The sequence below is a fragment of the Ailuropoda melanoleuca genome, chromosome 2 (genome assembly GCF_002007445.2).
Source record: "Ailuropoda melanoleuca isolate Jingjing chromosome 2, ASM200744v2, whole genome shotgun sequence".
NCBI lineage: Eukaryota > Metazoa > Chordata > Mammalia > Carnivora > Ursidae > Ailuropoda > Ailuropoda melanoleuca.
In genome coordinates, this window is record NC_048219.1 from 7403080 (window position 1) to 7430465 (window position 27386).

Sequence of the window (27386 nt, forward strand, 5' to 3'; positions counted from 1 at the left end):
TAAGCGTCTGCCTTCGGCTCAGGGCGTGATCCTGGAGTTACGGGATCGAGTCCCACATCAGGCTCCTCTGCTATGAGCCTGCTTCTTCCTCTCCCACTCCCCCTGCTTGTGTTCCCTCTCTCGCTGGCTGTCTCTATCTCTGTCAAATAAATAAATAAAATCTTAAAAAAAAAAAAAGATTCAGGTACTGCCCCCAGGATCTGGAAGACAGACAATGAGGTGGACAAACCTCAGTAACTATAGTATTTAAGACATAAAAATGGTGGCCTCTGGGGTGCCTGGGTGGCTCAGTCGGTTAAGCACCCGACTCTTGGTTTCAGCTTAGGTCAGGATCACAGGGTCTTTTTTTTTTTTTTTAAGATTTTATTTATTTGACAGAGAGCAGGGGAGAGAGTAAGAGAAAGGACAAGCAGGGGGCGCAGCAGAGGGAAAGGGAGAGGGAGAGGGAGAAGCAGGCTCCCCATCAGGCAGGGAGCCTGATGCTGGGCTCGATCCCAGGACCCTGGAATCAGGACCTGAGCCAAAGGCAGACACTTAACCAACTGAGCCACCCAGGCGCCCATGGATCTCAGGGTCTTGGGATCAAGCCCCAAGTGGGGCTCCATGCTCAGCCTGGAGTCTGCTAGAGATTCTCTCCCTCTGCCTCTGCCCCTCCCCCAGCTCATGCGCATGCGTGTGTGAGGGTACAGTCACATAGAGGGGAAGAAAGAAGGGAAGGGACCCATACACACGTGCTCTCTCTCTCTCTCAAAATAAATAAATAAAATCTTTTTTAAAATAGTTGTATTTTATGCTTATATTCATCTTCTATGTGTGGCAGGTGCCACTGGTTTTCACCTATAATTTAGTTATAAAGCATCCTTTTAAATAAAGTTTTTTTTCTTTTCAACTTTTTATTTAAATTCTAGTTAGCTAACATACAGTGCAATATTGGCTTCTGGAGTCGAAGTCCATGATTCATCACCTACATACAACACCCAGTGCTCATCATAATATGTGCCCTCCTTAATATCCAATCACCAATCTAGACCATCCCCCATCCACGTCCCCCCATCCACCCTCAGTTCGTTCTCTATTGTGAAGAGTCTTTTATGGTTTGTTTCCCTCTCTCTTTTTCTTTTCCCCTCCCCTATGTTCATCTGTTTTGTTTCCTAAATTCCAAATATGAGTGAAATTATATGGTATTTGTCTTTCTCTGACTTATTTCGCTTAGCTTAATACCCTCTAGCCCCATTGGCCTCATTGCAAACGGCAAGATTCTATTCTTTTTGATGGCTGAGTAATATTCCACTGTGTATATATACACACCACATCTTCTTTATCCATTCACCAGTCGATGGACATTTGGGTAAAGAGATAAAAAGTGACGCTGGGGGCGCCTGGGTGGCACAGTCGTTAAGCGTCTGCCTTCAGCTCAGGGCGTGATCCCAGCGTTCTGGGATCAGTCCCACATCAGGCTCCTCCGCTATGAGCCTGCTTCTTCCTCTCCCACTCCCCCTGCTTGTGTTCCCTCTCTTGAAGGCTGTCTCTCTCTCTTCAAATAAATAAAAATAAAATCTTTTTTTAAAAAAGTGACTCTGTTTAGAGCAAAATATTTATTAAGTAAACATACAGATGATACACGGGTATTGAAACATTGTGTACGGGAGAGATGTACACAAATGACTGAAAGGCAAGAAACACCGAGCTTTAGCATCTAAGCATTCACCTGATTCAGAGATGAGATGCAAGTCATAGACACTCACTCAACTAGGCTTAAGCAAAATAAGAGAATGCATCCTGACGAGGGAATCTCACAGGACCCAAAGGAAGGAGTGCAGATGTTGGGCTTAGAGAAGGCCTGGCCCGGAGGAAGACGGCAGCAGGCCCGGGAAACACCTGCCCTCCTCTCTCCAGGCTTCTGGTCTCCCTCTGGTCTCTGCTTTGCTCTGCACATTCCCATCTTCTCTCTAAGCAGGTCACCCACCCTCCCCAGCCCCACCTCATACACATAGACACACACACACACACACACACACACACACACACTCACAGCTCCAGACTTGTACGTCTTCAGGTTAGTGATCTCCAGAGCCTGAAATAGCAGCCCTGGTTCTGGCTGCTTATTCCTGAGAGAGAGAACCTGACTGGCCCAACTAGAGCCAGATGCCCACATCTCCTCCATTCAGCTCCTATCAGAGGATCAAGGGGAACGTGTTCTCGGAAAAAGGGAGACTCTGGCACGAGCAATCACCCTGACCAAGAGCATTCACCGCTCTCAGCAACCCCGTGAGGTAGGAAATTGAGCTCACAGTCCCTTGGTAGGAAGTAACAGAGCCAAGACTTGAACCTGGGTCTGTGCGACACCAAACCTCAATTCTGCTGCACTGTCCACCTCGTCACCATTAGCTGAGTTCAGCCCATAGCCACCATCCCAGACCCAAGCAGGCTATTGGCCCAGGGGGAAGTGGTTATCAAAATCAGCCTCCTAGACAGGAAACAAGGATCTCACTTGACGGGGTTATGGCTGGAAGGGAGGAAGATGTCTCAGAAGGAACACAGGGCTCTGACAATCAGGGAAGTCTCCTCCAAGCCCCTGAGTCTGTGGCTGCCAGGTTCACACCGCGGGTGCTCAGGGGGCGAGAGGAAGCTCATTTGAATACATTTGCCGAAAATCACAAGGAGGCATCTAGAGATCCTTAAGAGAAGCTGACACCTCTCTTCTGCACCCAAAATTCAAAGTGCCTGCTGGCCCTTGGGACCATAACTGCTCCTCTCACATTTTGGAAGCTAAATTAGGAGGGCTCCCCATCCCCCACCCCCCACCTCCCTGCCCCAGAAAGCCAGGTGGTAGATGAGACCTGACAGGCTCCTCCCACTCTGGAGGCCTCACCCACACACAGGTCCTTCTCTGCCTAAGTGCCCTTTCTCATGGAAACCTCTGAGCAGCGTGGTGCCCTGGATGCCCCCAACTTGGCTTTGAGCGGTCTCTGCCCACGCACAGTGGGGAGCTGCCCCACAGGAGGTAATTCATCAGATGAGGTCATCATCAGAGACAGATGGATGTGGCAGTCGTGTCTCTCCCACTCCCCCAGCACTGACCGAAGCTTGAGGCAAGGCCTGTGCAAAGAGACCCATTTGCCTCAGGAGACAACCTCAGGGAGGTTGTCTCTCCATCCTAGCTTTTGACCTGTGCATGTCTTACCTTCTCTGACACCATTCAAGACAGGTGGTTGGATGAGTGGGAAAAGGTTCCACTGAACCATGTTTCCTAAGAAGTGTCACAAAGACCTTGTGCCTCTGAATGGAGACAAGGTGGCACTATCCTAGCTCAAAAGTCTTCCCCAGAGACACCACCACACAACCAAGAGAGGATCCCTTTCCCCAAACCCCCTTCTCTGCCTTTATGGTGACAAAGGTAGTAGTTGCCCCAAAATGTCAGGCCATACTGGCTCGGGGCAGCTGCCTTGGTAGGGTGAACAGGGTGGCTCAGAGTCTGCCCCCAAGGTCTGCGCCTGGCCCTGACATTCCCTGCAGAGCTATCAGATGCAGGGATTCAGGATGAGGTCACCAGCCAAGGTTATTATTCAAGTCCTGGATTTCCCAGCGGTCTGGCCCTGCCATCACCCCTACCTTGGTGAGGTAGCCTCCATACTGAAAAGGCCCCTTGTGCCCAGGGAGGGGGTGCCCAGACCACAGCAGAGACCCCTTCATCCCCCAGGGCCTTCTGTGACATCCCTGAAGGAGAAGGCCCTGGGCCTGGCCCCAAGAATCAGGCACTACTTTTTGAGGGACTGGACAGGGAGGTGGTTGAGCGGCATGACCACCTCAGTGCCGGTCTCCGAGGTGGCCCGGGAGCACTTCCGGCTGCTGCGCATGCTGTAGAACTTCTCTGTGAGGTGCTTGCGAAACTTCTTGGTGAGGAAACAGTAGATGATGGGGTCCAAGACGCAATTGGTGCTAAGAAGGCAGAGGGTGACCTGATGGGCATCGTTGATCGCCTGGTGGGAGTGAAGGTTCTGGAAGCCAAGCTCGGCCAGGGTCCAGGGCAGCTGCACGAGGTGGTGGGGCACGAAGCATATGATGAACACAGCCAAGACCGTGCAGACCATCCACAGAGCCCGGCGCTTGACCTCGGCGTTGTGCTGCAGCTGCACGGGCTGCGAGAGCAGCCGGCGGATGATGACCAGGTTGCAGAAGAAGATGATGAGAAAGACCAGGAAGAAGCTGAACACGAGGAAGACGTGGATAATGAGGACAGGCACGCTGCGCTGCTCGTAGTGCTCAAAGCAGCGGGTGACGTTGCCCGAGCCGGCCTTGCTGGGCACCACGTTGGTGGAGTCCAGGATGAAGAAGTAGGAGGCCGCAGCCACAATGGCCACCCAGATGACCAGGGACACGGAGAAACCACGCCTGCGGGTGGTGGCCTGAGCTGTCTTGATGGGCCGGGTCACGGCCTGGAAGCGGTTGTAAGTGATGACAGCCAGGAAGGCCACCGAGCAGTAGGTGTTGATGAAGAAGAAGCAGCCAGCCAGGTTGCACAGGAACTCAGGCAGGATCCAGTTGCCCTGGTTGTGGTAGTAGATGATCCACAGGGGCAGGGTGACCAGGAAGAGCAGGTCAGCCACCGTGAGGTTCACCATGAAGATCTTTATCTCGTTGAGCTTCTTGGACGGGTACAGGCAGGTGAAGACCCACAGCACGTAGCTGTTGGCGGTGACCCCCAGCACGAAGATGATGCCGTAAGCGATCGGGAAGAGGGTGTATCGGAACTCAGAGTCCACACGAGAGGAATCGTTCGCCCCCATCGCCGTGGCTGAAAGGGGCAGCTGGTCATAGAATCCTGCCCGTGCCTGGAAGACCACACAGGAATTCTGGTTAATGAAGGGTCAGAAAGGGCCTGTCTTACTTAATCAATTCCAAGACTCTCATTTTGCACATTTTAAAAACTCTAAAGTCGGCGGTCTCTTCCAATGAATTGGCGGTATTTTTTTCTACATAAAATAATGGTGTGTTTTTAAAATGAATGGCGTCTGTGATTCAGTGAAATCAATGGCAATTCGGTTTCTTTTCTCTTGTTCCATTTTATCTATTTATTTTTAAAGATTTTATTTATTTATTTGACAGAGACAGAGACAGCCAGTGAGAGAGGGAACACAAGCAGGGGGAGTGGGAGAGGAAGAAGCAGGCTCATAGCGGAGGAGCCTGATGTGGGGCTCGATCCCACAACGCCGGGATCACGCCCTGAGCCGAAGGCAGACGCCCAACTGCTGTGCCACCCAGGCGCCCCTCTTGTTCCATTTTAAAACATACCCTTTCATTCTGTGGCTTCTTTTGACTTAAAGTTTTAGATAATCTATTTCTGATGATAAAATACATGAAAATTTATATTATAAAATTTTTAATTTTCTAATAACATTTAAATATTTTCTATTGATGAAATTTGAAATGCAAATTTTGATGGTAGATGTTCTACATTAAAAAATAATTTATGGGGGTGCCTGCTTGGCTTGGTTGGTAGAGTATGTGACTCTTAATCTCGGGGTCAGAGGATTCAAGCCCCACACTGGGGGTAGAATTTATTCAAAATAATAATAATAATTAATGTGCTCATACAAAATCTGGAAAATACAGAGAATTATATTAGGGTGACCCAAAGATGAAATACTAGCCAGTCTTCAGAAAGAATGAATTATATCTGATTGTACTGACATGGAGGGACGCCTGGGTGGCTCAGTCAGTTAAACATCTGCCTTCCACTCAGGCCATGATCCCAGAGTCCTGGGATCAAGTCTGCATCGGGATCCTTGCTTAGCAGGGAGCCTGCTTCTCCCTCTGCCTGCCACTCCCCCTGCTTGTGCTCTCGCTCTCTCTGACAAATAAATAAATAGAATCTTTGATTGTACTGCCATGGAGAGTTGTCCCTGGATAATATTTTTTTAAAAGATTTTATTTATTTATGTGACAGAGCCAGCGAGAGAGGGAACACAGCAGGGGAGTGGGAGAGGAAGAAGCAGGCTCTCAGCGGAGGAGCCTGATATGGGACTCGATCCCAGAACACTGGGATCACGCCCTGAGCTGAAGGCAGACGCCCAACGACTGCGCCACCCAGGCGCCCCCCTGTGTAATATTTTTAAGTAAAATAAAATTTTAAAAATTTGTGTGACACCATTATCTATGTGTAGTTGACATCTAGAAAGTGATCTGGAAGGCTATAGCTTCAAGAGTAGACAGTGGTCAGTAACCTTTGGGAAGGTGAGATGGGCTGGGTAGGAAGTTTACCTATTTTATGCTTCCTTTGTTTGAACTTTTTTAGAAGGCTTTATTGCTTTAGTAATTAAAAGAAAAAAATTTAATGAGAAAGAAAAATATTGGGGGACTTGGCTGGCTAAGTCAGTGGAGCATGAGACTCTTGATCTCAGGGTTGTAAGTTTGAGCCCCTTGTTGGGTGTAGAGATGACTTCAAAATAAAATCTTTTAAAAAACAAAAAGGAAGAGATGAAGAAAAGTATATAGTGTAGACCCTGGTAGACAATACTTCAATCAAATGATTAAGATGCACTCATGATTCGTGAGACATATAGCAGCATCAGGCCCTCGATATGATGCACTGAAAAGGCTGTAACATCGTTTCTGTGGTTTTCTTGCCAGAACTGCATAATCTCAATTTAGTCATGAGAAAACATCAGACAGACCCAATTGTGAAACATTATACAAAATGATCAAAAATGTCAAGGTCATGAGCAATAAGGAAAGACTGAGGAACTGCCATAGATCAGAGGATATTAAGGAAACGTATGACAACTAAGTACAATGTGGGATCCTGGATTGTATCCAAGAACAAAAAAAGATCGTTAGTGGAAAAACCAGTGAAGTTCAAATAAGCTCTCTAATTAAAATCATGTCATATCAATGTTCATTTCCTGGGTTTGATCATTGTATTATAGTTTTATAAATTGTTAACATTAGGGAATGTGGAGTGAAGGGCATCATGCACTCCTTGTACTATTTGTACTATTTGGCAACTTCCTGGAAGGCCTAAAATTATTTCAAAACAAAAAGCCTTTTTAAAAGTATATTAAAGGGGCGCCTGGGTGGCTCACTGGATTAAGCAAACAACTCTTGATTTCGGCTCAGGTCATTATCTCAGGGTCGTGAGATCGAGCCCCGAGTTGGGCACTACACTAGGCGTGGAGTCTGCTTGAGATTCTCTCTCTCCTCCCTCTGCCCCTCCCCCCACTCATGTGCTCGCTCCCTCCCTCTCTCTCAAAAATTAATTAATTAATAATAAAAAAAAGATTTTCCCTTTCCCTCTGCCCCTCCCCACCACCACTCACTCTTTCTCTCCAAAAAAAAAAAAAAAAAAAAAAAAAAAAAAAAGTATATGAAAGAAGATGAAATTAACCCTAATCCCACTACCCACAGTCTGGTCCGTTTTCAACATTATCTTCCCCACCACCCACTCTCCGTCAGCACCAGTTGCTCCCTCCTCTCCTGTTCCTGCCACTCTGTTGCCAGCACATGAGCCCGGAAGCCCCTCTGATGTTTGTGCTGCAGCTGGGGCGCGGGGCATGGGAGGGCAGGAGGCCCAGATGGGGTGAAGCAAGGCCCAAGGCTCCCCGTCCATCCCAGCCCAGTACAAAGAGAACAGCATTGGGAGCGAGACGCTCCCTGGGAGCCAGGGGCTTCCCCGAGCGCTGCTTCATCGGAGTCTCACGAAAGCCCCTGCGATAGGCAGTAAAACCCCATTTTTACAGACTAGGAAACAATCTAGGGTGTTTATGTGGTTGTTCAAGGTCACACAGCTACGAAAGCGTGGAGCCAGCGTCTCACACCCAGCTCTGCGCGTTTGTTCGTTCACACATTCCGCCTACGAAGATTTCGGAGCCCCAGGTGCACGGCCGGCCCCCCGCGGACGCAGGGCGCACCGGACCTCACAGGCCTGCACTCGGGGAACCGACGGTCTCACGCGGCAGATGCGCAAAAGCAGTTAAACAGAGCTGCTAGACAAAGAAAAGGGGGTGCTGGTATGGCGGATACAGAAAGATATACCTAGAAGAGAGGTGACATTTCCTGTGAGCCCTGAGAGAGGAGTGTTCCAGGCAGAGGGGTCTGCACGGGGCCAGGCCTGAGTCCGGAAGGAGCAGGGGAGGGTGTAGGAACTGAGAAAAGGACCACCAGTCGGGTGGCCGTCGCCCTGACCTCTAGCTGCCATTCCTTCCTCATCTCCTGCTATCGTCCCACCAGGGTCCAGTCAAAATGGAGCTCCCCGGTGGGTCTTCAAACATGCACAGGCCTTTCCTGCCTCGGCCTGCCAGCATATGCCCATGCCAGCGGTGGAACCCTCTTCCCTAACCGCACCCCACATCCACCTGGCCACCCAACTTGTGCTCCAGACTTTACCTGAATTTCACATCTTCGGAGAGGCCTTCACCAGGCCAGGTCAGGCCCCGCCTCAATGCCCCCCGTCCTTCTGCGTAAACCCCAGCGCAGTTGTGATCACATTCCTGCTTGTGTGATTCGTAACACTCTCCCACTTGACGGTGAGCACCAGGAGAACAAGGGCCTTGCCTGTCTCTTCAACTCTACTCCCAACACCATGAACCAGTAAAGGAGTGGGTGACAAGCCTCGTTGCTTACAACCATCTCTTTGGGAGCTCTGGAGCAGTGGAATCACTTGAAGAAGCCTCTAGATACTTACAGGCGAGTTTAAAGAACCAACTGGCTCTAAAAGCAGAAACAGACCCACACATCAAGGGGACAAGCCATGGTTGCCAGAGGGGACAGTGGTGGGGGAGAGGCAACATGGGTGAGGGGAGGGGGAGGTGCAGACTTCCAGTCATGGAATGAATGAGTCACAGGGATGAAAGGCCCGGCACAGGGAATGTAGTCAATGGGACTAGAATAGCGTTGTCGGGTGACAGATGGCAGCTACACCTGTGTGTGAACGCATCACACAGCTGTCAAATCACTATGTTGTACAAAACTAAGAGAACATTGTATATCAACTGCATTTCAGTTGAAAAAAAAAGAAAAAAGAAACAACTAGCTCTAATTGGAATTTTGATAATTCAGGGAATTTGTATGCTTTGCCCCATTTAGTGTGGTGGTGGCGTGTCTATGCTAAATTCAATAAATGTAGGTTTCATTATGCCGATAAATAATTGTGATTCCTTTAAAAACAAAAAACTCAGCTTCAAGTCACATGGTGAGTTACATAGTTGTTTTGAATGACGTAGCTCTGTGCTGCTTCCCCGGCAGCGAAATTGCTAACTTCTGCTCGGCTGGGGTCTCTTCCCCTCCTAACCATGGTCCTGCCATCCGATCCCAAAGCTCTAGGATAATACTTCTCAAAGGGTGGTCCGCAGAAGTGAGAGAGGAGAAAGGAATAACTCTGAGAACTTTCAGGGGATTCATGAGGTCAAAACTATTGTCATAGCGGGACCTGGGTGGCTCAGTCGGTGAGGTGTCTGCCTTCAGCTCAGATCATGATCCCTGGGTCCTGGGATCGAGCCCCTCATCGGGCTCCTTGCTCGGCGGGGAGCCTGCTTCTTCTTCTCCCTGCCTCCCCCCATGTTCTCTCTCTGCTCCTGCTCTCTCTCTGTCTCTCTCTCTCAAACAAATTTTTAAAAAAACTATTGTCATAATAATACCAAGACATTATTTGCCCTTTCATTGTGTTGACATTTGCATTGATGGTACAGAGTGAATAAAACCGCTGGTTCTCAAGCACAAATCAAGGCAGTGGCACCAAACGGGAGTCGGAGCTGTATTTTTACAGCCGGGCACTACTCAGTGAAAAATAAAATAAAATAAAATAAAATAAAATAAAATAAAATAAAATAAAATAAAATTTAATTTAATTAAACTTAAAAAAAGCAAAGCAGCCAATTTCCTTGATAAAGCAAGGAAATTATCAGTTATATTAAATCTTGAGTACACATCTTTTTAATATTCTGTGTGTCTAAATGGGAAATGCAACGTTTCTGCTCACTGAAGTCAGTGGTTCTTCAGGAAAAGCGCCTAAGCCATGGAGTCGTAAGCTGAACCTTTCCACAGATCATCACTAGCACTTGAAAAAACGACTGTCCGACTATGGTTTTTCAGATGTGGGTATCCTATTTGCTCAAATAAGAACAAAGGGAACCCATCGCTTCAAGGAAAACAAACAGTATTTGTTGCCAATGATAAAATTTGAACTTTGGAGAAAACTAGTATCTTCGGAAAAACTGTATCTGCTGGTAGGAGTTTGACAGCTTCCTAATCCTTGAAGAATTTTCTGATGAGATTGCTGGCGATATTAATGAATGTAACTTTAAAAAAATCCTTTAGGGACAGGTCAGTGTTTGGAAAACCTGCATAACTTAGTGAACCGATAGTTTCCAAATGAGGAAGGCCAGTTTCATAATTGTGCATCGATAAAAGAATCAAAGGGCGAGACATGTCCAAACATAGCTGCGGAACAGATTGCAGAAGGTTCACTGGTATGACGTAGGGTCCATATTGCAACTGACTTTTAAGAAACTACCATTTCTGGAGCTTTGTTGGCGTATCAAAGAAGAGCACCATCAATTATCTGAAAAAGGCAATAAAATATCCCTCCCACTACAAATACATATCTGTGTAAGGGCAGATTTTCTTCATTTACTTCAACCGAAACAACATACCACGATAGACTGAATGCAGGGGCAGATATGAGAATCTAGCTGTCTTCTATTAAACCCATGGTTAGAGAGATTTGCAAACAAATGTAAATCAAGGCCACTCTAAAGTATTTGTGTTTTGAAATTGTTAGCTAATTTTTGCTAAAAATGTTATTTGTGCTGCCATGGAACGAGCTTATCATTGGGTTTTGTATTTAAAGACAAAAATTTTTCAAAAGTCTTAGTTTTAATTTTGAATATGGAAAATACGGATGGGGGTGCTGCCTGGAGGGCTCAGTTGGTTGAGCGTCTGCCTTCAGCTCAGGTCATGATCCCAGGGTCCTGGGATCCAGCCCTGCGTTGGGCTTCCTGCCTCTCCCTGTCCTCCTGGCTCGTGCTCTCTCTTGCTATCTCTGTTGCTGTCTCTCTCAAATAAATACATAAAGCCTTAAAAAAAAAAAAAAGAAAATACTGATGGATATGATCCATGTAAACAAAAGCTCTCTGAGGCCCTCAATAATTTTTAAAGATATAAAAGAGAGGTACTGAGACCAGAAGATTTTAAAATTGCTGCTCCGAGAGAGAGAGAGAGAGAGAGAGAGAGAAACCAAGAAAGACTGTCAACTATAGTGCACACGCTGGGGGTTACCAGAGGGGAGGTGGGGGGGGGGAGGAGTGAAGTAGGTGAAAGGGGTTAAGAGGACACTTTTCACAATGAACACCGAATAATGTACAATCGTTGAATCACTATATTGTACACCTGAAACTAATATAATACAGGATGCTAACTCTACTGGAATTACAATGAAGAACTTAAATAAAAAATAAGTAAATAGAGGCGCCTGGGTGGCACAGCGGTTAAGCGTCTGCCTTCGGCTCAGGGCGTGATCCCGGCGTTATGGGATCGAGCCCCACATCAGGCTCTTCCGCTATGAGCCTGCTTCTTCCTCTCCCACTCCCCCTGCTTGTGTTCCTCTCTCGCTGGCTGTCTCTATCTCTGTCGAATAAATAAATAAAATCTAAAAATAAATAAATAAATAAATAAAATCACAGTCCCCTCACCTTTCCTTTGAGCCCAAGATGCCCATTTCTCAGGGACTGGCCCTGTTTCTTTCTCCTGCTGGACCTTCATGCCTTGGGGGACCCTCTTCCTGGGACCTCAGAAAGACGCAGAAGGAGCCCACAGCTGGGCAGTGCGTGGGGTTCCCTCTGACTCTTTGAAGAAGTCCCGTCCCTACCCATCCCCACCATCCAACCCCACCCCTAAGTAAGTCCCTTCCTCTTCTTGGGTTTAGGCTCCAGCTTAGTGGGGTGGGGGCAACACTCCACTGGAAATAGTCCTCCTATAGCCAGAGGATTCAAGCCAGGATATCTCCTTGGGCCCTGTCTCCTGTGCCATGCCTGTCCAGACCTGTTGAGAAAGCCTTCCCACCAGGATCAGGACTGGTGTAAGGCTTGTGGAGGCGCCCACCTAAGTGCAAAATGTAAGGGGTTGCTGAAATCCTCAGTGATCAAGATTAATAATATTTTAACGTACTATCTTAAAAAAATCAAAATCAGTATTTCACATTGTTCCTTTTGCCTCAGGGTCTAACGTGGCTCTGCCTGGCACTATTATGATCCTGTCTTCATTTAAAATTTTGGTATTTGCTCATCATGAATTTTTTTGGCACTCATTTAAAAATTTTTTTCTCATTATGTGAATGGAGCACACACCCAGGTGAACCCAACTCACCCATTCAGTCCCTCATCCACGCATTCGCTCGGCAAGCACCCACTGCTCCCGGCCCTGGGCAGGGTGCTGAGGCCTCAGAGACCAGACCCAGTCTCTGCCCCACCAGGGCCCACAGCCCGTTCTGCAGAAGAGAGATTCAGAAGTAGGCAAGCGACAGTTGTTATGACGGTGGAGTTCCCAGAAGTCGGGCTGATTCTGAGATGGTGCCCCTACCCAGACCTGAGGGTCAGGAGTGACCTCCTGCCAATGCGGAAGGACGAGAAGGAGTTAGCCGGATGAGAAGCCCCGGGCAGAGGGACCGCGCATGCGGAGTCCTGGAAGAGGAGAGGATGGACCTTGTCCTCGGGGAACTGGAGACACCTGGTCTAGCTAGACCTTAAAGTGCATGGGGGGGGGATGGTGAGGAGAGATAGGGCCCACAAAGTAAGTATGTATTGGTCAACTTAAGAAAGGTCTTGAATATTAGGCTAAGGAGTTTGTAGAATATGGGGGTTCACTGAAGGGTATTGAACAAGAAAGGGACGACCCTGGATCTGGGTTTGGGAAGAGGGCTTTGACTGCCATGTACATAACGAACCAGAGGGGCTTCAGACCAGAAGGAGGGAGAGAACATCCAGACAACTGCTGTTGTCTGCGGGGCCAGAGGAGGCTTGGAGCGCGAAGGGGCAAATGGAGGAAATGGATGGTTGTCCAAGTTATTTGGGAGACTGAATGGAAGGAACTTGGTGATGGATGGAAGATGGATTGGGACTGCCAGGTTTCTGGCCCAGATGACTGGGGCTGGGGGTGGCACCCATCTTCATGGAGAAGACACTGAGGAGGGACAGTGTGGGGGTGCAGAGGATGAATCCAGCCGGGGACATATTTGGAGAGCCTCAAAATTCCGAAGGATCCAGAGTTAAACCCTGAAGAGCCCAAAATTCCCTGAGAAGTCAGAAGGGGAGGAGAAACCTGTGAGGGAGGCAGGGACAGGACAGAGAGGTAGGAGTGCCATGCTGGAGAAGCTTTCAAGAGCAGGGAAGTGGGGGCCAGCAGCAGGAAGAGCCACGGGAGATCAAGTAGGATGCAGACAGAAAAGTAGGGACGCCTGGGGGGCTCAGTTGGTGAAGCGTCTGCCTTCGGCTCAGGTCATGGTCCCAGGGTCCTGGGATGGAGCCAGCTTCTCCTTCTCCCTCTGCCCCTCCCCTTGCTCATGCTCTCTCTCTCTCTCTCTCAAATAGATAAAATCTAAAAAAAAAAAAAAAAAAGGAAAAGGAAAGCAAACACAGCGTGTGGCGACAGGGAACTCCAGCTCCCACCATAGTCGTCAGGAGAGCTTCGTCCAAAGCATGAGTTGAGGAAGGAGGGAGAAGCAAGGAGGTGGAATGTTAAGTTCTCATTCAAGAAGCTTAGTTGAGCAAATAATTGCTGTGTGTACCTTGCTTGTATCCTGATTCAAACAAAGTAACTGTAAAAACTAGTTTTTAGACAATTGGAAGAACTCAAACACAGACTCGGTATTAGCTGGACTTAAGAAATCAATGTTAAGGGGCACCTGGGTGGCTCAGTTGTTAAGTGTCTGCCTTCGGCTCAGGTCATGATCCCAGGGTGCTGGGATCAAGTCCCGTGTCAGGCTCCCTGCTCAGCAGGAAGCCTGCTTCTCCCTCTCCCACTCCCCCTGCTTGTGTTCCCTCTCTCGCTGTGTTTCTCTCTGTCAAATAAATAAAATCTTTAAAAAAAAGAGAGAGATCAATATTAATTTTGTTAGCAGTGATAATGATATTATGGTTCTATATTTTTATATGTTTTAATTCCTCATTTATAAGATACACGTAGTGAAGTATTTATAGGTAGAAGTATACAGTATCTCGACTTTGCTTTAAAACAGTTCAGGAAAAACGTTCCTGCATGCTAATCTCCATTCCAGAGTCAGCTTCCCTGTAAACCCAACCTGTAACAGTATGCCATCAGGTCTGTCTGGGCCTAGAGCTTCCCCAGCCCACAGGCCCCCACAGGAAGCCCAGCATAGGCCTCTTCCTTCCCGCTACAGGACCAGAATCAGTGTGGGGGCTCTTGGGTGGAACCCCTGCCTTTGCCCAAAGCCTTGCACTGGGGGCCTCCAGTACCTGTCACCCTGGCTTTTCCTACATCTTCGGTCTTCCCAGATCCTGGCCTTCATGGGACTCCCAATCTCTTAGCCTTCCTCCCAAACTTAGCACCCAGCCGTCCCTTTGCAGTGGAACCCTTTGACGTCACCCAAAATGTAATCAGCTGAGTTTTTTCTGGGCCTGGCGGCTCAGACCTCCATGCCTTTGTTCATGCTTCTCTCCCTCGCTCTGCCTGGCTACCTACTGATCACACTTGAAGACTGCCTCGGCCTCTTTCCCTGCAGCTGGTTCTTCCTAAGCCTCCCTGCCTCTCTCACACCCTGCTGTCTGCCCCCAGACCCAGTTAAGTCTTCATCCTCTGAGCTCCCATAGCATATGGCTTCTTATACCATTGAAATTGCCTGTGTGTCCTCTTGCCACACTAGACCACAGCTCCTGGAGGGCAGACGACATGTCCATTCATTCACCTGACAGGGACGGATACCCTGCTGGGGGCTGGGCACTTCGTAGGGGATACTGCACGAAAAAACCAGGCAAGACTCCTGCCTTGAAGAGCTTACTCCCTAGTAAGGGAAAACAGACCAAAACAGAGAGATAAAAGAACACAATAATTTCAAAATGTGATGAATTCAATAAAAGAAATAAAGATAGTGACATGACAAAGCTTGGGTGAGGGGCTGCTTTAAATAGAGTGACCAGGGAAGGCTTCTCAGAGGAGGTGACCTATAAACAAAACCAGAGGAAGATTTATCCTGAGGCCAATGAAGCGTAAGCTTCAAGGCCCCCTCCTAACTCTGGTGTCTAATTGTGTATTTGCAGTTTGGTCACTTTTCTGCAAGAGAGCCCCCAGATTGTACAAGCTTTAATGTCCTGTCAAAACCCAAATCTTCTGCTGGCTGAAATCTAAAAAGTGAGAAGGAACAAGTCAAGAGAAAAATCTGGAAGAAGAGTATTCTAGGCCGAGTGTCTCATGTGCAAAGGGTCCGCAGTGGGAGTAAGCTCATCACATCCTAAGATAGGCACAAATGTGTCGTGTTCAAGGAACTGAAAGCTTCATGCGGTCCTAGGGGAGTAAGAACTGGGGACAACTGGATGAGATCTGAGGGTAACCAACCCCAGACGGCTCCTAAGCCATGGTGAGGAGGTGGAAGTTTCTTTTACGAACACTGGAGAGCCGCCGGACTGTGTCAGGCAGCCGAGCAACAGGGTCTGACTCCCTGGCTGCCGGGCAGCAAAGAGATCGTCGGGGACAAAGGGCAAGCAGAGAAGCCATCAGCCATCTTGGAGGCAAGAGGGCGTGGTGACATGGACCACAAAGTGGCCTTTCCAATTCCCGTCTGCATCCCCAGCCCCCGGCACACGCGTGGCCGGAGCAGGAGCCTGGTAAGCGTTTGTTGAGTCAACAGATGTCTGGCAACCAATAAGTTTGACCTCTGTGCCCTCTCTGTGAGAGCTGCAAGAGGACCGACCCGAGGAGATGGAAGAGGCCTGACCTACCCCGTGACAGAAGGGCACCGGCAGCGGCCGGCTCCAGAGAGCAGCCTCCCCGCGACCAGACAGAGTGAGCCTCCACCGCCTCACAAACTCAGATCGTGGTCCTCGGCCCAGCGGGACCCGCTGAGTTTGTTGGAAACACGGACTCTCCCCCTCCACCCAGACCTGCTGCACCGAGTCTGTTTCCACAAGACGGCCGGGTGATCCGTGGGTACGCTGAAGTTTGAGAGGTGCTGCGCTTCAGCCCACCGTCAGCCCCATACTCGACTAACCTCCCACCTTCTATGGCTCCCCATTGCCCAGGATCAAATCCAAGCTCCTTTCGCACCTCATCTCCCTCCAGCCTCTTTTACTATGCGCCCGGTATTCCAGCCACACTAAACTTCCTGCTGCTTCTCTGAAAACTCCGTTTCTTCTCAAACCTCTGTGCCTTTGCACATGTGGCTGCCCCCCTTCTGAGAGTGCCTTCTGCCTCTTGCTTGACCTACTCAACTCCTACTCTTCCTTTAAGACCCAATCTAAAGAATGCTTCCTCTAGGATGCCCTCCCTGATTTCCCCAGGCAGAGTGAGTTAGTTGCCTTCTACTTTTGGTCACCATGGAACTGGGCATGTTCCTCAGTATAGCACTTGATACGGTGTGTTGTAAGTATTGATTTCTACGGCCATTTCCTCACCACGCCGGAGCTTCTGGAGGGCAGGGACTAGAACTTTTTCATCTCTTTATCCCCGGTGTCAGACATTGAGTACTGAATGAATGAATGACCAAGCCCCTCATGACTATTCAGCGGAAACTGGCATGAAGGAAAAGGGTCCAGTCTCTCTGGGGAAGGCACAGAAGGATGGGGAGAATGACCCCTTTCTACGGTCAGAGAGACCTGGGTTCATACCTGCCGCTGCCATTTGTGTGCTGTGTGACCTTGGACAAGTGACTTCGCCTCTCTGAGTCTGTTTCTTCATTTGCAAAATTTTACAGTTCTAACAGTGGTTCCAAAAATAAGCAAAGTGGTCACAATGGTCGAGCTTCCCTCTCTCCATTGGCTCAGCCACATGAAGTGAGGGGAGGGGACTATGGTCACCACTGTCCCAGGGGCTCTAACGCACATAGTGACTTCCCTGTCAGCTCCAGACAGGGCCTTAGTCTAATGCCAACAAAATTTTTAACGGGTCAGGAAAGGAATGAGCATTTGGTGGGAGAAGGCAGCCACAACCCCGACCAAACAATCTTACATGAGGGCACATTTCCCTGATGCCTCAAGTCTGGACAGCAGCCCAGGAGCAGCTCTCAACTAGGGGTAGGCAAGGAGAGCCATAAATATTCATAGAGAGAAAAGAACTCTGCCATTTGGATATCCCATCCTCTACCCTGCATAGCATTCAGTCCCAACCCCCTACCATTCCCATACTGTCTGGGAACGTCATGCCCCTAGGGAACCTGGACTCCCATTCTCAGCTGAACAGTCAGAGGGGAGGGACCACCTGGATCTGGAAGGAAGTATGTGCTGGTTACTTCCCCACTGTGGACTGTGGGTTGGGAAGTTGGGTTTACCAGTCAGCCCAGCTCCTAACATCTGTGGGGCCATTCAGGGTCAAAAATACAAACATCAGGCCCCAGGGTGGCTCAGTTGGTTGAGCATCTGGCTCTTGATTTTGGCTCAGGTTGTCATCCCTGGGTCATGGGATTGTCTTGCCCCCGACCCCCACCCCCATCCCAGAGGGTTGTACACTCAGTGGGGAGTCTGCTTCTCTCCCTCTCCTTCTGCCCCTCACCCCTACACACAAGAGCGCTCTCTCTCTCCCAAATAAATAAATAAATCTTTTTTTTAAAGTACAAATGTCTAAATATTTATAAGCTATAAATCACTCACATTCAAGTTCATGCAGATCTCATGCACCAGCAGCTCCTTGCAGTGCTGCAAGCCTTGGGGTACAATCACCAACACAACTCGGGCTAGAAGTGGGGTGTGGGAGGGTCTCAGGCTCCAAGTGGACATTTGCACGTGGATCCAGAAGCTCCTTGCTGTGGGTAGGGTATGATGCAGCCAGCCTACTTAAGCTCAGGGGCTGGATTAAATATACAGACACTACATACCCATTAATACATTTCCTCCTCAAGTCGCTCACTCTCTCTCACTGATAGAAAGAAAGAAAGAAAGAAAGAAAGAAAGAAAGAAAGAAAGAAAGAAAGAAAAAGAAAGAGAAAGGAAGAAAAAGAAAGAAAGAAAGAAAGAGAAAGAGAAAGAGAAAGGAAGAAAGAAAGAAAGAAAGAAAGAAAGAAAGAAAGAAAGAAAAAAGAAAAGAAAAGAAAAAAGAAAAATGAGTCAAAGAGCCAACTGGGTGGCTCAGTTGGTTAAGCGTCTGACTTTGGCTCAGATCATGATCTCGGGGTCTTGAGATGGAGCCCTGAGTCGGGAATCCATGCTCAGCAGGGAGTCTGCTTGTCCCGCTGTCCCTCCTCCAGCTCGCAGCGCCCCCCTCAAATAAATAAATAAAATCTTAAAAGAATAAAAATGGGTCAAAGAGAAAAGGAAATTAAGAATACAATCCCATTTATAATGGCATCGAAAAGAATAAAACACTGGGAATAAACTTAACCAAGGAGGCAAATGACTTGTACGTTTTCAACTACAAAGCATTGCTGCAAGGAATTACAGAAGACACAGATAAACGGACAGACATCCTCATTCGTAGCCTGGAAAACTTAATATTGTTACAGTGTCCATACTACCCGAAGCCATCTACAGATCCAAAGCCCTGTCAAAGTCACAGTGGCATTTTTTGCAGAAACAGAAAACAAAACCCTAACATTCAGATAGAATCTCATCTTGAAGGACTCCAAAAAGTCAAAACACTCTTGAGAAAGAAGAACAAAGCTGGAGGCCTCACACTTTGTGATTTCAAAACATATGACAAAGTACAAAAATCAAAACAGCATGGTATCAACGTAAAGAGCAATACATATAGACCAGTGGGACAGGACAGAGAGCCCAGAAATTAAACCCCCACACGTATGGTCAAATGATCTTTGGCAAGGATGTCAAGACTACACAACGGGAAAAGGAGAGCCTTTCCAACGAGTGCTGAGGGGAAAACTGGAGATCCACACACAAAAGAATGAAGAGGGACCCTTCTCTTATTCCACATACAAAAATTAACTCAAAACAGATTAAAGATCAAAACATAAGATCCAAAAATGTAAAACTCCTACAAGGAAACATAGGGGGAAAGTGTTGTCCCCCAAACACAGGAATGAGCAATAATTTCTCAGATATGACACCAGGAATGCAAGAAACAGAAGCAAAAATAGACATATGGGGGGGGGGACATCAAACTTTAAACATCTGTAGCAAAGGAAACAGTCAACAGGGAAAAAGGCACCCCAGAGAATGGGAGAAAAAATTTAGAAACCATACACTGGGTAAGGGGTTAATATCCAGAATATTTAAAGAACTCTTACAACACTATAACAGCAACGACAAAATAATCATAACTGATTTTAACGTGGGCAAAGGACTTCAGTAGATTTTTCCAAAGGAGATACGCAAATGGCGAACAAGCACATGAAAAATGCGCAACGCCACTCATCGTCAGGGGAACGCACGTGAGCCCCACGGTGATACAGCTCCTCGCACTTGGTACGACAGCCACTCTCAAAAAGGCAGAAAATAACAAGTCCTAGTAAGGACGTAGAGAAATTGCAATCTTTGTGCGCTGTTGGCGGGAATATAAAATGATACAGTCAGGGTGGAAAACAGTACAGTTTCCTCAGAAAATTAAAAATAGAACTACCACATGACCCAGAAATCTTACTTCTGGGTACAGTTCCAAAAGAATTGAAAACAAGATCTTGAATAAAGAGTCACACACCCATGTTCATAGCAGCACTATTCACAACACCAAGATGTGGGAGCCACCCAACTGTGCGTCAGCAGATGGATGGGAAACAACACGGGGCATATATGGAGAAGGGAATACTATGCAGCCTTCAAAAGGAAGGGGTCAGGTCACGTGCCACAGCAGGGATGAACCTCGAAGCTGGGATTAAGTGAAACAAGCCATTTACCAAAAGGCAGGTCCTGAATGATTCCACTTACACGAAGTATCTAAAGTGTTCAAACTCAAAGAAACGCAAAGTAGAATGGTGGTTGCCAGGGACGAGGGGGAAGGAGAAACAGAATTGTGGTTCAGTGGGTATGGTTTCAGTCAGGCCAGATGGGAAAGTTCTAGAGACCGGCTCTACAGCAGTGTGCGTATAGTGAACAATACTGCTGTAATGTGTACTTAAAAACTGTTAAGAGGGGACATTTATGTCATGTGTTTTTACAATTAAAAAAAACTTTTCTTGGGACCCCTGGGTGGCTCAGTTGGTGAAGCGTCTGCCTTGGGCTCAGGTCAGGATCTCGGGGTCCTGGGATCAAGTCCCACATCAAACTCCTTGCTCAGGGGGGAGCCTGCTTCTCCCTCTGCCTGCCTCTCCCCCTGCTTGTGCTTGTCTCTCTCTGACAAGTAAATAAATAAAATCTTGAAAAAAAATTTTTTCTTGATGGACCCAAGCAATGGAGGTTTGAAAGTACATTGTATATCCTTAACTTAGAATCCTAGGGCTCAACTTTAAGACCACTGCTGTGCAACTTTGGTAAAACTGTGGACCCTCTCTGGGCCTCATCCGTAAAATGGGGACAATGACACATGGGGTTTTTGTGAGCATCCAGTGAGATAAAGGATACGAAGTGTTTGGAAAGAACAGTGGTTAAGACCACGGACTCTGCTCAGACAAACCTGGGTTCGAATTCTGCCCCTATCTTGTCCTAGCTTGTGACCTTCACCAAGGACATCACTCTCTGAGCCTCAGGTCCTTCTTTTGTGAACGGAGCTGATGATATTCCAAGCACATATCTCCCCAGAGTGCTATGAATATTCGATGAATAATGCGTGTAAAGGGCTTAGCACAATTCAAGGCATTCACAATCAACAGCTCTAAAAAACTCTATCTACAGGAAATCCAATTTGCTAATTAGATCAGATCAAATGTTTCTCAAAATAACAGCACAGTCATTGCAATTGCTCACATCGAGCTCACGGCAGCCTGAAGCCACTTACACCAGGCTTCCAGATGTATCAGCTCTGAAAGGTTCCGGGAACCAGTCACATCTTTCTGGCAAAATGTGATAGTGATAGTTGGCAAAATGCCATCAGCTGATTCTTACCCAAGATAATTCATTTAACCTCCCATGGGCCTCTGCTTACTCATCTGTAAAAATAATAAGAAGAATACTTCGTAGGGCTGTTGTCAGGATTAAATAGAAAATGCTTGACCCATATCACAGCTCAAGGCACGCTGGCTGCCGCAAGTCTGACGTCTCCACCCCAGACAGTTAGAGATGCCACCCGCGGTGGCCGTAACACAGAGCATCACCCTGTGTTGTAATGGCTGTTGGTTTCTTTTTCCTTTGAGTTTAGAATTCCCTGGGTTCAAGTCTTCTGGCATTTCACCAGAATGTTCTACAGGGCCTCCTCCACAACAAACACTCAAGAAATATTGACTAATAGGGCCATCTGGGTGGCTTAGTCAGTTAAGCATCCAACTCTTGGTTTTGGCTCAGGTCATGATCTCAGGGTCGTGAGATCGAGCCCAGTGTTGGAGGGCTCTCTCCTCCTTCTCTGCCCCTCCCCCCGACTCGCGTGTATGTGCTCACTCTCTCTGTCTCAAAAAAAAAATTTTTTTTACTAATAGATAAACACACACACACACACACACAGTGTCACATTGTCCCTCATCCTTCACTTCCAAACCCTCAGACACCAGCCTCCGTCACTCCCAGCCCTTAGATTTCCTGAGGCCTCTCAAACACGACAGTTTAATCATTTCTCTTCTGTGAGTCCTACTCTTCTCGTGTATAAAATGAGAATAATATCAACGTTGACCTCACAGGACAGCCCTGAGGTTGAAGGCAGGTAAACCTCTAAAGTGCCCGGTGCATAATAGACGCTCAGTGAATGAGTTACTCCTATTCTGACCTCCGCCGTTGCTGGGCATTTGGGCCCTGGCCCGGCCATGCTGGCCATACTCTTTAAAGATTCCCCTCATGGAGTGCTTTCGCTACCATTTCTCCAAGAAGCGGAGGGATTTGGGAAGGGGGGGCAGGAATTGAGGGAGCAAGTATCCTGACCTCTGGGGAATTCTGGGCTCCCCACAGTTTCGAGTACAAGGAGTCCAACACCATGCCGGGCACATTTCTGGGTGGAGAAATGGAATTCCTTGTCTAGGAGAGGTCAGGGACAAGGCCTAGGGCCCTTGAGGTGGGAGTGGCCAGGGTACCAGATTTTCCCAGTCTCCCTCCTCACAGAGGGCCCTTCCCTGACCCCAGGAATACATATTGCCCTGGTGAGACTCGGTCTCTGCTCAGCTGGGCTAGGACATCCCCATGGAGGTGGGGGACCCTGAATGTGGCCTGGGTCTTTCCTTCTGGCTCCCAAATACCCAGATGGTATCTGTGAGTCCCCTCCCCCTCCCTCCTCCTTGCTTCTGGGAAGGAGGCCAGGGCAGGGAGGAGGGAGTGGAGAGGCACTTCTTCCTGTGGGCTTCCTTGTACTGGGCTTACCCCTCCGTTTTACCAGGAATCACACCAAAGGACTACGCCTTCCAGCCTGGGAACTCCTGTATCCCTTCTGCTAGTGCCCTCATGGGTACCCAGGGCCCAGCCCAAGGGAAAAACGTAGGATACAGGGCCTAGGCCTTGGGGTCCCACAGACCAGGATCCACATGGGGCTCTGCTCTTCCCTACCTGCTCTTTGGCTCTCAGAGTCTCCCTTTCCTCGTTTGAAAAATGGGGATAATAGAACCTTCCTCACCAGGCAGTTTTAAGAGCAGAATGAAGCGGTCTATGCAAGCAGCTATTGCTCAGTAACTGTGAGCTCCTCCCCACCCCTCAGAAAATGTTTGTTGAATGAATGAATGAGTGAACCAATTGGCCGTGCATCAAACCAGCTGCAACCAGGGGCAGCTGAAGAGAAATCACAGGACTGGGGATCAGAGGATCCGGACTCTGGTCTCAGCCATGCCCCGCACCACCTTGAGTGAGTGAGTCTCTTCCCAGTTCTGAGCCTTGTGATCTGTATCTGAAAAATCGGCCTGGGGGGCTGGTGGTGGTGAGGGAGCTGCAGAGGGGGCGGAGGGGCAACCTCAAGCATTCAAGCATTGTTGTAAAAAGAAAATAAGATGGGTGGGAGTGATAAAGGGTTTGTCAACAGTAAAGCCTTTGGTCAATTGAAATGGACTTTAGAAACTATTAACGGGCCTGCAGGAATGTTTGACATGCTTCTCCCACCAGCCAGCTGAGCTCAGCACCAAACCCAGGCCCTAAGGGTCCCCCTCCTACAGAACTAAGGGGGTGGGGAGGGGCTGCTGAGTGGTGGTCCTCCCCCCACATATTCTCTCTCTTTTCCTCTGTCTCTCTCTCTCTCACACCTACACACACACACACACAGAGTCTGGCTTGGGATCGTCTTTGGCTGAAGACACAAGGGAAGAAAGGTATACCAACCTCTCAGCTGGTTTGGTGGATGATTCTGCTTCTGGGAACTGCTGGGCTGTACCAGACCGTCCTGCATGTTGGTCATGTTCCACATGTTCTGCGTGACTATAGCTGAGCCGACGCCCCCGTATAGCCCACACGACCACAGACACACGCACATACAGACACACAGCAAGAGGCTTCTCTCCCCACCCACCCTGCTGCCAAGGAGCCCAGTGGGGGCTGCTCAGAGAGGTGGAGCTGTTGGGGACCCAGCATTTGCCCTTCTGGGAATGGGCTCCACGCCCATCCCAGACGCCCTCCCCCAGGACCAGTCAGGGCGTGCTCCTGGGCCAAGCCTCATGGGGGTGGGGGAAGGAGGGGCTGCCCCCGACAAAGAGGAGCACCCCCTTCTCCTCGGCGAGGCGTGGTTCACAGGCCTAGTGTGGGGAGGAGGGGTCCCTCTAGAAAGGTCTCCCTGTAAAAGGACAAACAGGACCCCCGCCTCTCATCACACCCCCGCCCACCCCAATACCAACCAGGAGCAGGAACTCAGTCCTGGAGGCTGATTTTGTCATGAACCCCATAGACTATAATTCCTTGTCCAAACCTTTATTGGACAGGTGGGGAAACTGAGGCCCAGAGAAGAGAAAAGATTTGCCCATGGTGACAACAGGACCGGGGGCAGAACTGGGACCAGATGCAGGGCCGCCGGCTTGCTGTCCATTCTCTTTTAAGTACCACGTATTACTTCATCATCCATCTATTCCATTCATATTCTAAGATTGTACTGCTCACCAAACACCGAGCTAAGGGCCAGGACACAACAACGGACGAGACAAGTCTTCCTCTGAAAGGCATCGACGGTAAGGAGGACGGTGTCCGGATTCGTAGTTCGCTTTTGAGCAACATCTCACGACTGACAAAGCGGTTTCCCACCCAGCCTCTTACTTAATCTTCCCCCACAAACCCAAAGGTCAGAACTGTAAACCCTAATCGACGAAAGAGGAAAGCGAGGCTCCTGAGTTGCCAAGGCCCACACTAGACACGAGAGCTAAAATCAAAATCCTGCCAATCCCGAGTGCCCAGCTCAGGCCCAGGGCCGTCGCCCTTTGTCCAGAGCAGACTTCTTTCTCTGGCTGCATTGTCAGTACCTAAAGGAAGGGACATCTCTTTCCTTTGTTTCCCTAGCCCTTGCACACATTCACACACTCACACACACTCACACACACTCCAAGTACCTGGAACACAGCTGCACACTCAGAGCTAAATCAGAGCTGCCTGAAGGCTTACGGAGACTCTGCGGGCTCCCTCATTCTTCACAGGTGAGCAAGTGTCTGGACAGTGACCCTGGTTCACCGGGTCCACGCCTGGACCTCCTGCCCGCAAAGGACAAGGAGAGACTAGCCTGTGCCCTGTCCCTCCCACTTGGGACCTGTTGGGGGAAACCTGTTGCAGGCCAGGCCCTTTGTCCCAATAACCTGGTTGTCTTCATCATTCCCCAGGGACACCTGGCCTCTCCTGAGTTCCTCAGTGCCCAGCCCTGCACCAGACCCCGTACTTCTCCCGACAGTCCTGCTGGGGAGGCAGAACTATCCTCATTCGACAATGCAAGAAACTGAGCTGCAGAGCGAGAGCATAACTTGGCCACCAGACCGTGTGCAGCTGGTCAGGCCGATGGCATTCAGCTCCCCGAGATCTAGATAGCCCCTTCTCATCACCATCGTCAGCTCCCAGTGAGGTCTCTGGGGTCACTTCAGCATGGCCCTGCCCTCAGACAACCAAAGTGGGGAGCTCGATTTCCTGGCAAGTTTGGTCACGAGAAATCCTTTCTAAACACCAGACTCTGAGCCTGAGGAAGATGCCAAGAGTCCCTTCAGAACAGAACCACCCGTTTGCTCAGGCGCAGGTGAGGGGCACGACCTTGGTCTCCTGAGGACCTTGTCACACGCCTCCCCCTTGCCCAGCCAGCGCTGTGACCCCCCCTTACCTTTGTCAGGGAAGGCTGAGCGGCAGCAGCAGGGTCTGAGTGTCTGTTTGCAGACCCAGCCTCCGTGCTATCTGGAGATTGCAGAAGTGAGGAAACAGAGCACACCACTGCCAAGTCACCCCCAGGGAGGAAATGCTGTGACCCGAGGACTCCTCCAACGGGTGGCACAGAACCTCCAAGCTGGGTGGCCAGGCCCTGACCACCACTCAGAGGGTTCTCACAGAGCCAGGGGAAGGCTGGGGTGTGGGCAGGGGCCAGCGTGCCAGGGAGCTGGGACACAAGAGAGAAAGCAGAAAGTGAGAGCATGCACTCCCAGGAGAGAGACTCAGCATGAGAGCGAGGAAGAGAGAAGAGAACTGAGGGACCGAGAAAAACAGAATAAGAGAGGGAGAGAGGGGGACAGTCAGGAAAACAGTGAGAGAAGGAGAAAGGCACACAGAGAAAGACAGACAGATGTAAACACAGACAGCATGAGAGGAATGAGGAGACATGAGGCCAGAAACGAAGGAAATTGGAAGAGAACATGATGAGACCGTGAGTATGTGCCTGGTGTGTGTGTGTCTGTGTATGAGCGTGAGAGGAAAAATGAAAGAGAGGGAGAGAGCGAGGAGAGGGAGAGACAGCAAGAACATGATAAGGATGAGAAGATGGGGCTCCTGGGTGGCTCAGTTGGTTAAGCATCTGCCTTTGGCTCAGGTCACGGTCCTGGGGTCCTGGGGTCCTGGGGTCCTGGGATCGAGCCCCACCTGGGGCTCCTTGCTCGGTGGGGAGCCTGCTTCTCTCTCTGCCTACCCCCACTTGTGCTCCCTCTCCCTCTCTCTCAAATAAATAAATAAAATCTTTAAGAAAAGAAAAGAAAAAAAAAAGAAGAGAAAGGAAAGGAAAAGAAAAACAAGGAAAAGAAACGAGAAAAGAAAAGGGTGAGAAGGGAGGAGCTCAGAAGAGCTGCGGTGGTCTGCGGAGTAACTGGGCCCGGCATCCCCAGTCACCCAGAAGCACGGAGCCCCAGGAGCCCGTGGGGACAGCGAGGTGTGGGCAGGAGTGGGCATCAGAGGCCCCCATGCAGGAGCGCGGCAGTGTGGGAGTTCGCGGGAATGAGTGAGGGTGAATAGGTGTGGGCAACGGAGTGGGTGAGGGCAGGTGAGTTTGTGGATGTGAGTGAGTGAGAGCGGGAGAAGGTCCGTTGGCTGGAGGCTTTGGGTACATACATGACGGACGGGCCAGAGCTCCCTGCCTCAGCTTCCAGTCCATTTACTGACTCCTTCATTCAATGAATAAACATGTATTAAGTACCACCAGGCACCAAGCACGGTAGTAAGCACTGCCTACGGAAGCAAGGTGTTCACATTTCAGCCAATCCAACACCCTTCCACACAGAGAGGGAAGCGGGCCTAGCAGGTCCCAATGCGAGGCAGGTAGAAAGAGCCAGGAGTAGAGGCTCTGACCACCACCACCGTCACCCCTCCAGGGTCCAGCCTCAGCCCTGCCCTGCATGTCTGGGCTAGCCTCCTCCTGCTGAAGGGGTCACCACGACTACCAAAAATGGACCTCAAAAGGCAAATCACCTTTTTCTTTCTTAAGCAGGCTCCATGCTGGCATGGAACATGGGCCAACATGGGGCTTAAACTCACAACTCTGAGATCGAGACCTGAGATCAAGAGTCAGGTGTCCACCTGACTGACCGAGCCACCCAGGCGCCCCCAAATCACTTTAACATGTACCTCAGCCCTGAAGAGCTAGAGCCAACATTCTGCCCCTGCCCCAGCTCCACCCCCGTCACACACAGGCAGACATGCTCAAATCTCTTACACGTTTAACCCTTGCATGATCACGTATGCTCCATGCACACCATCATGCAAACACACCCACCCACAATCACATCCCTCCGCTCACATGTCCACTCATACACTCAAGTGCCCAAATCTGTCATTACTCACATCTGCCCA

At 49.2% G+C, this 27386-nt stretch overlaps 1 protein-coding gene across 7 annotated transcripts in view; it reads right to left on the minus strand.

Annotated features, from left to right (window-relative positions):
* PTAFR (platelet activating factor receptor) overlaps positions 1-25592 on the minus strand; it is a 49108-nt gene extending 23516 nt beyond the window's left edge. For 4 of the 7 annotated variants that reach the window (XR_004621961.1, XR_004621958.1, XR_004621960.1 and 1 more), the window contains exon 1: positions 25441-25540. Coding sequence is in view for 3 of the 7 variants with exons in the window: in XM_034647650.1 (XP_034503541.1) it covers positions 3759-4832; positions 17805-17930 (1200 nt within the window). In the remaining 4 variants the exon portion in view is untranslated. Of the gene's footprint in view, positions 1-1559; positions 4833-17804; positions 17957-23480; positions 25382-25440 lie in introns of those variants that run through there. The other 3 variants (XM_011229101.3, XM_034647658.1, XM_034647650.1) reach the window with 3 other exon arrangements.
* Positions 25593-27386: the final 1794 nt, after the last annotated feature.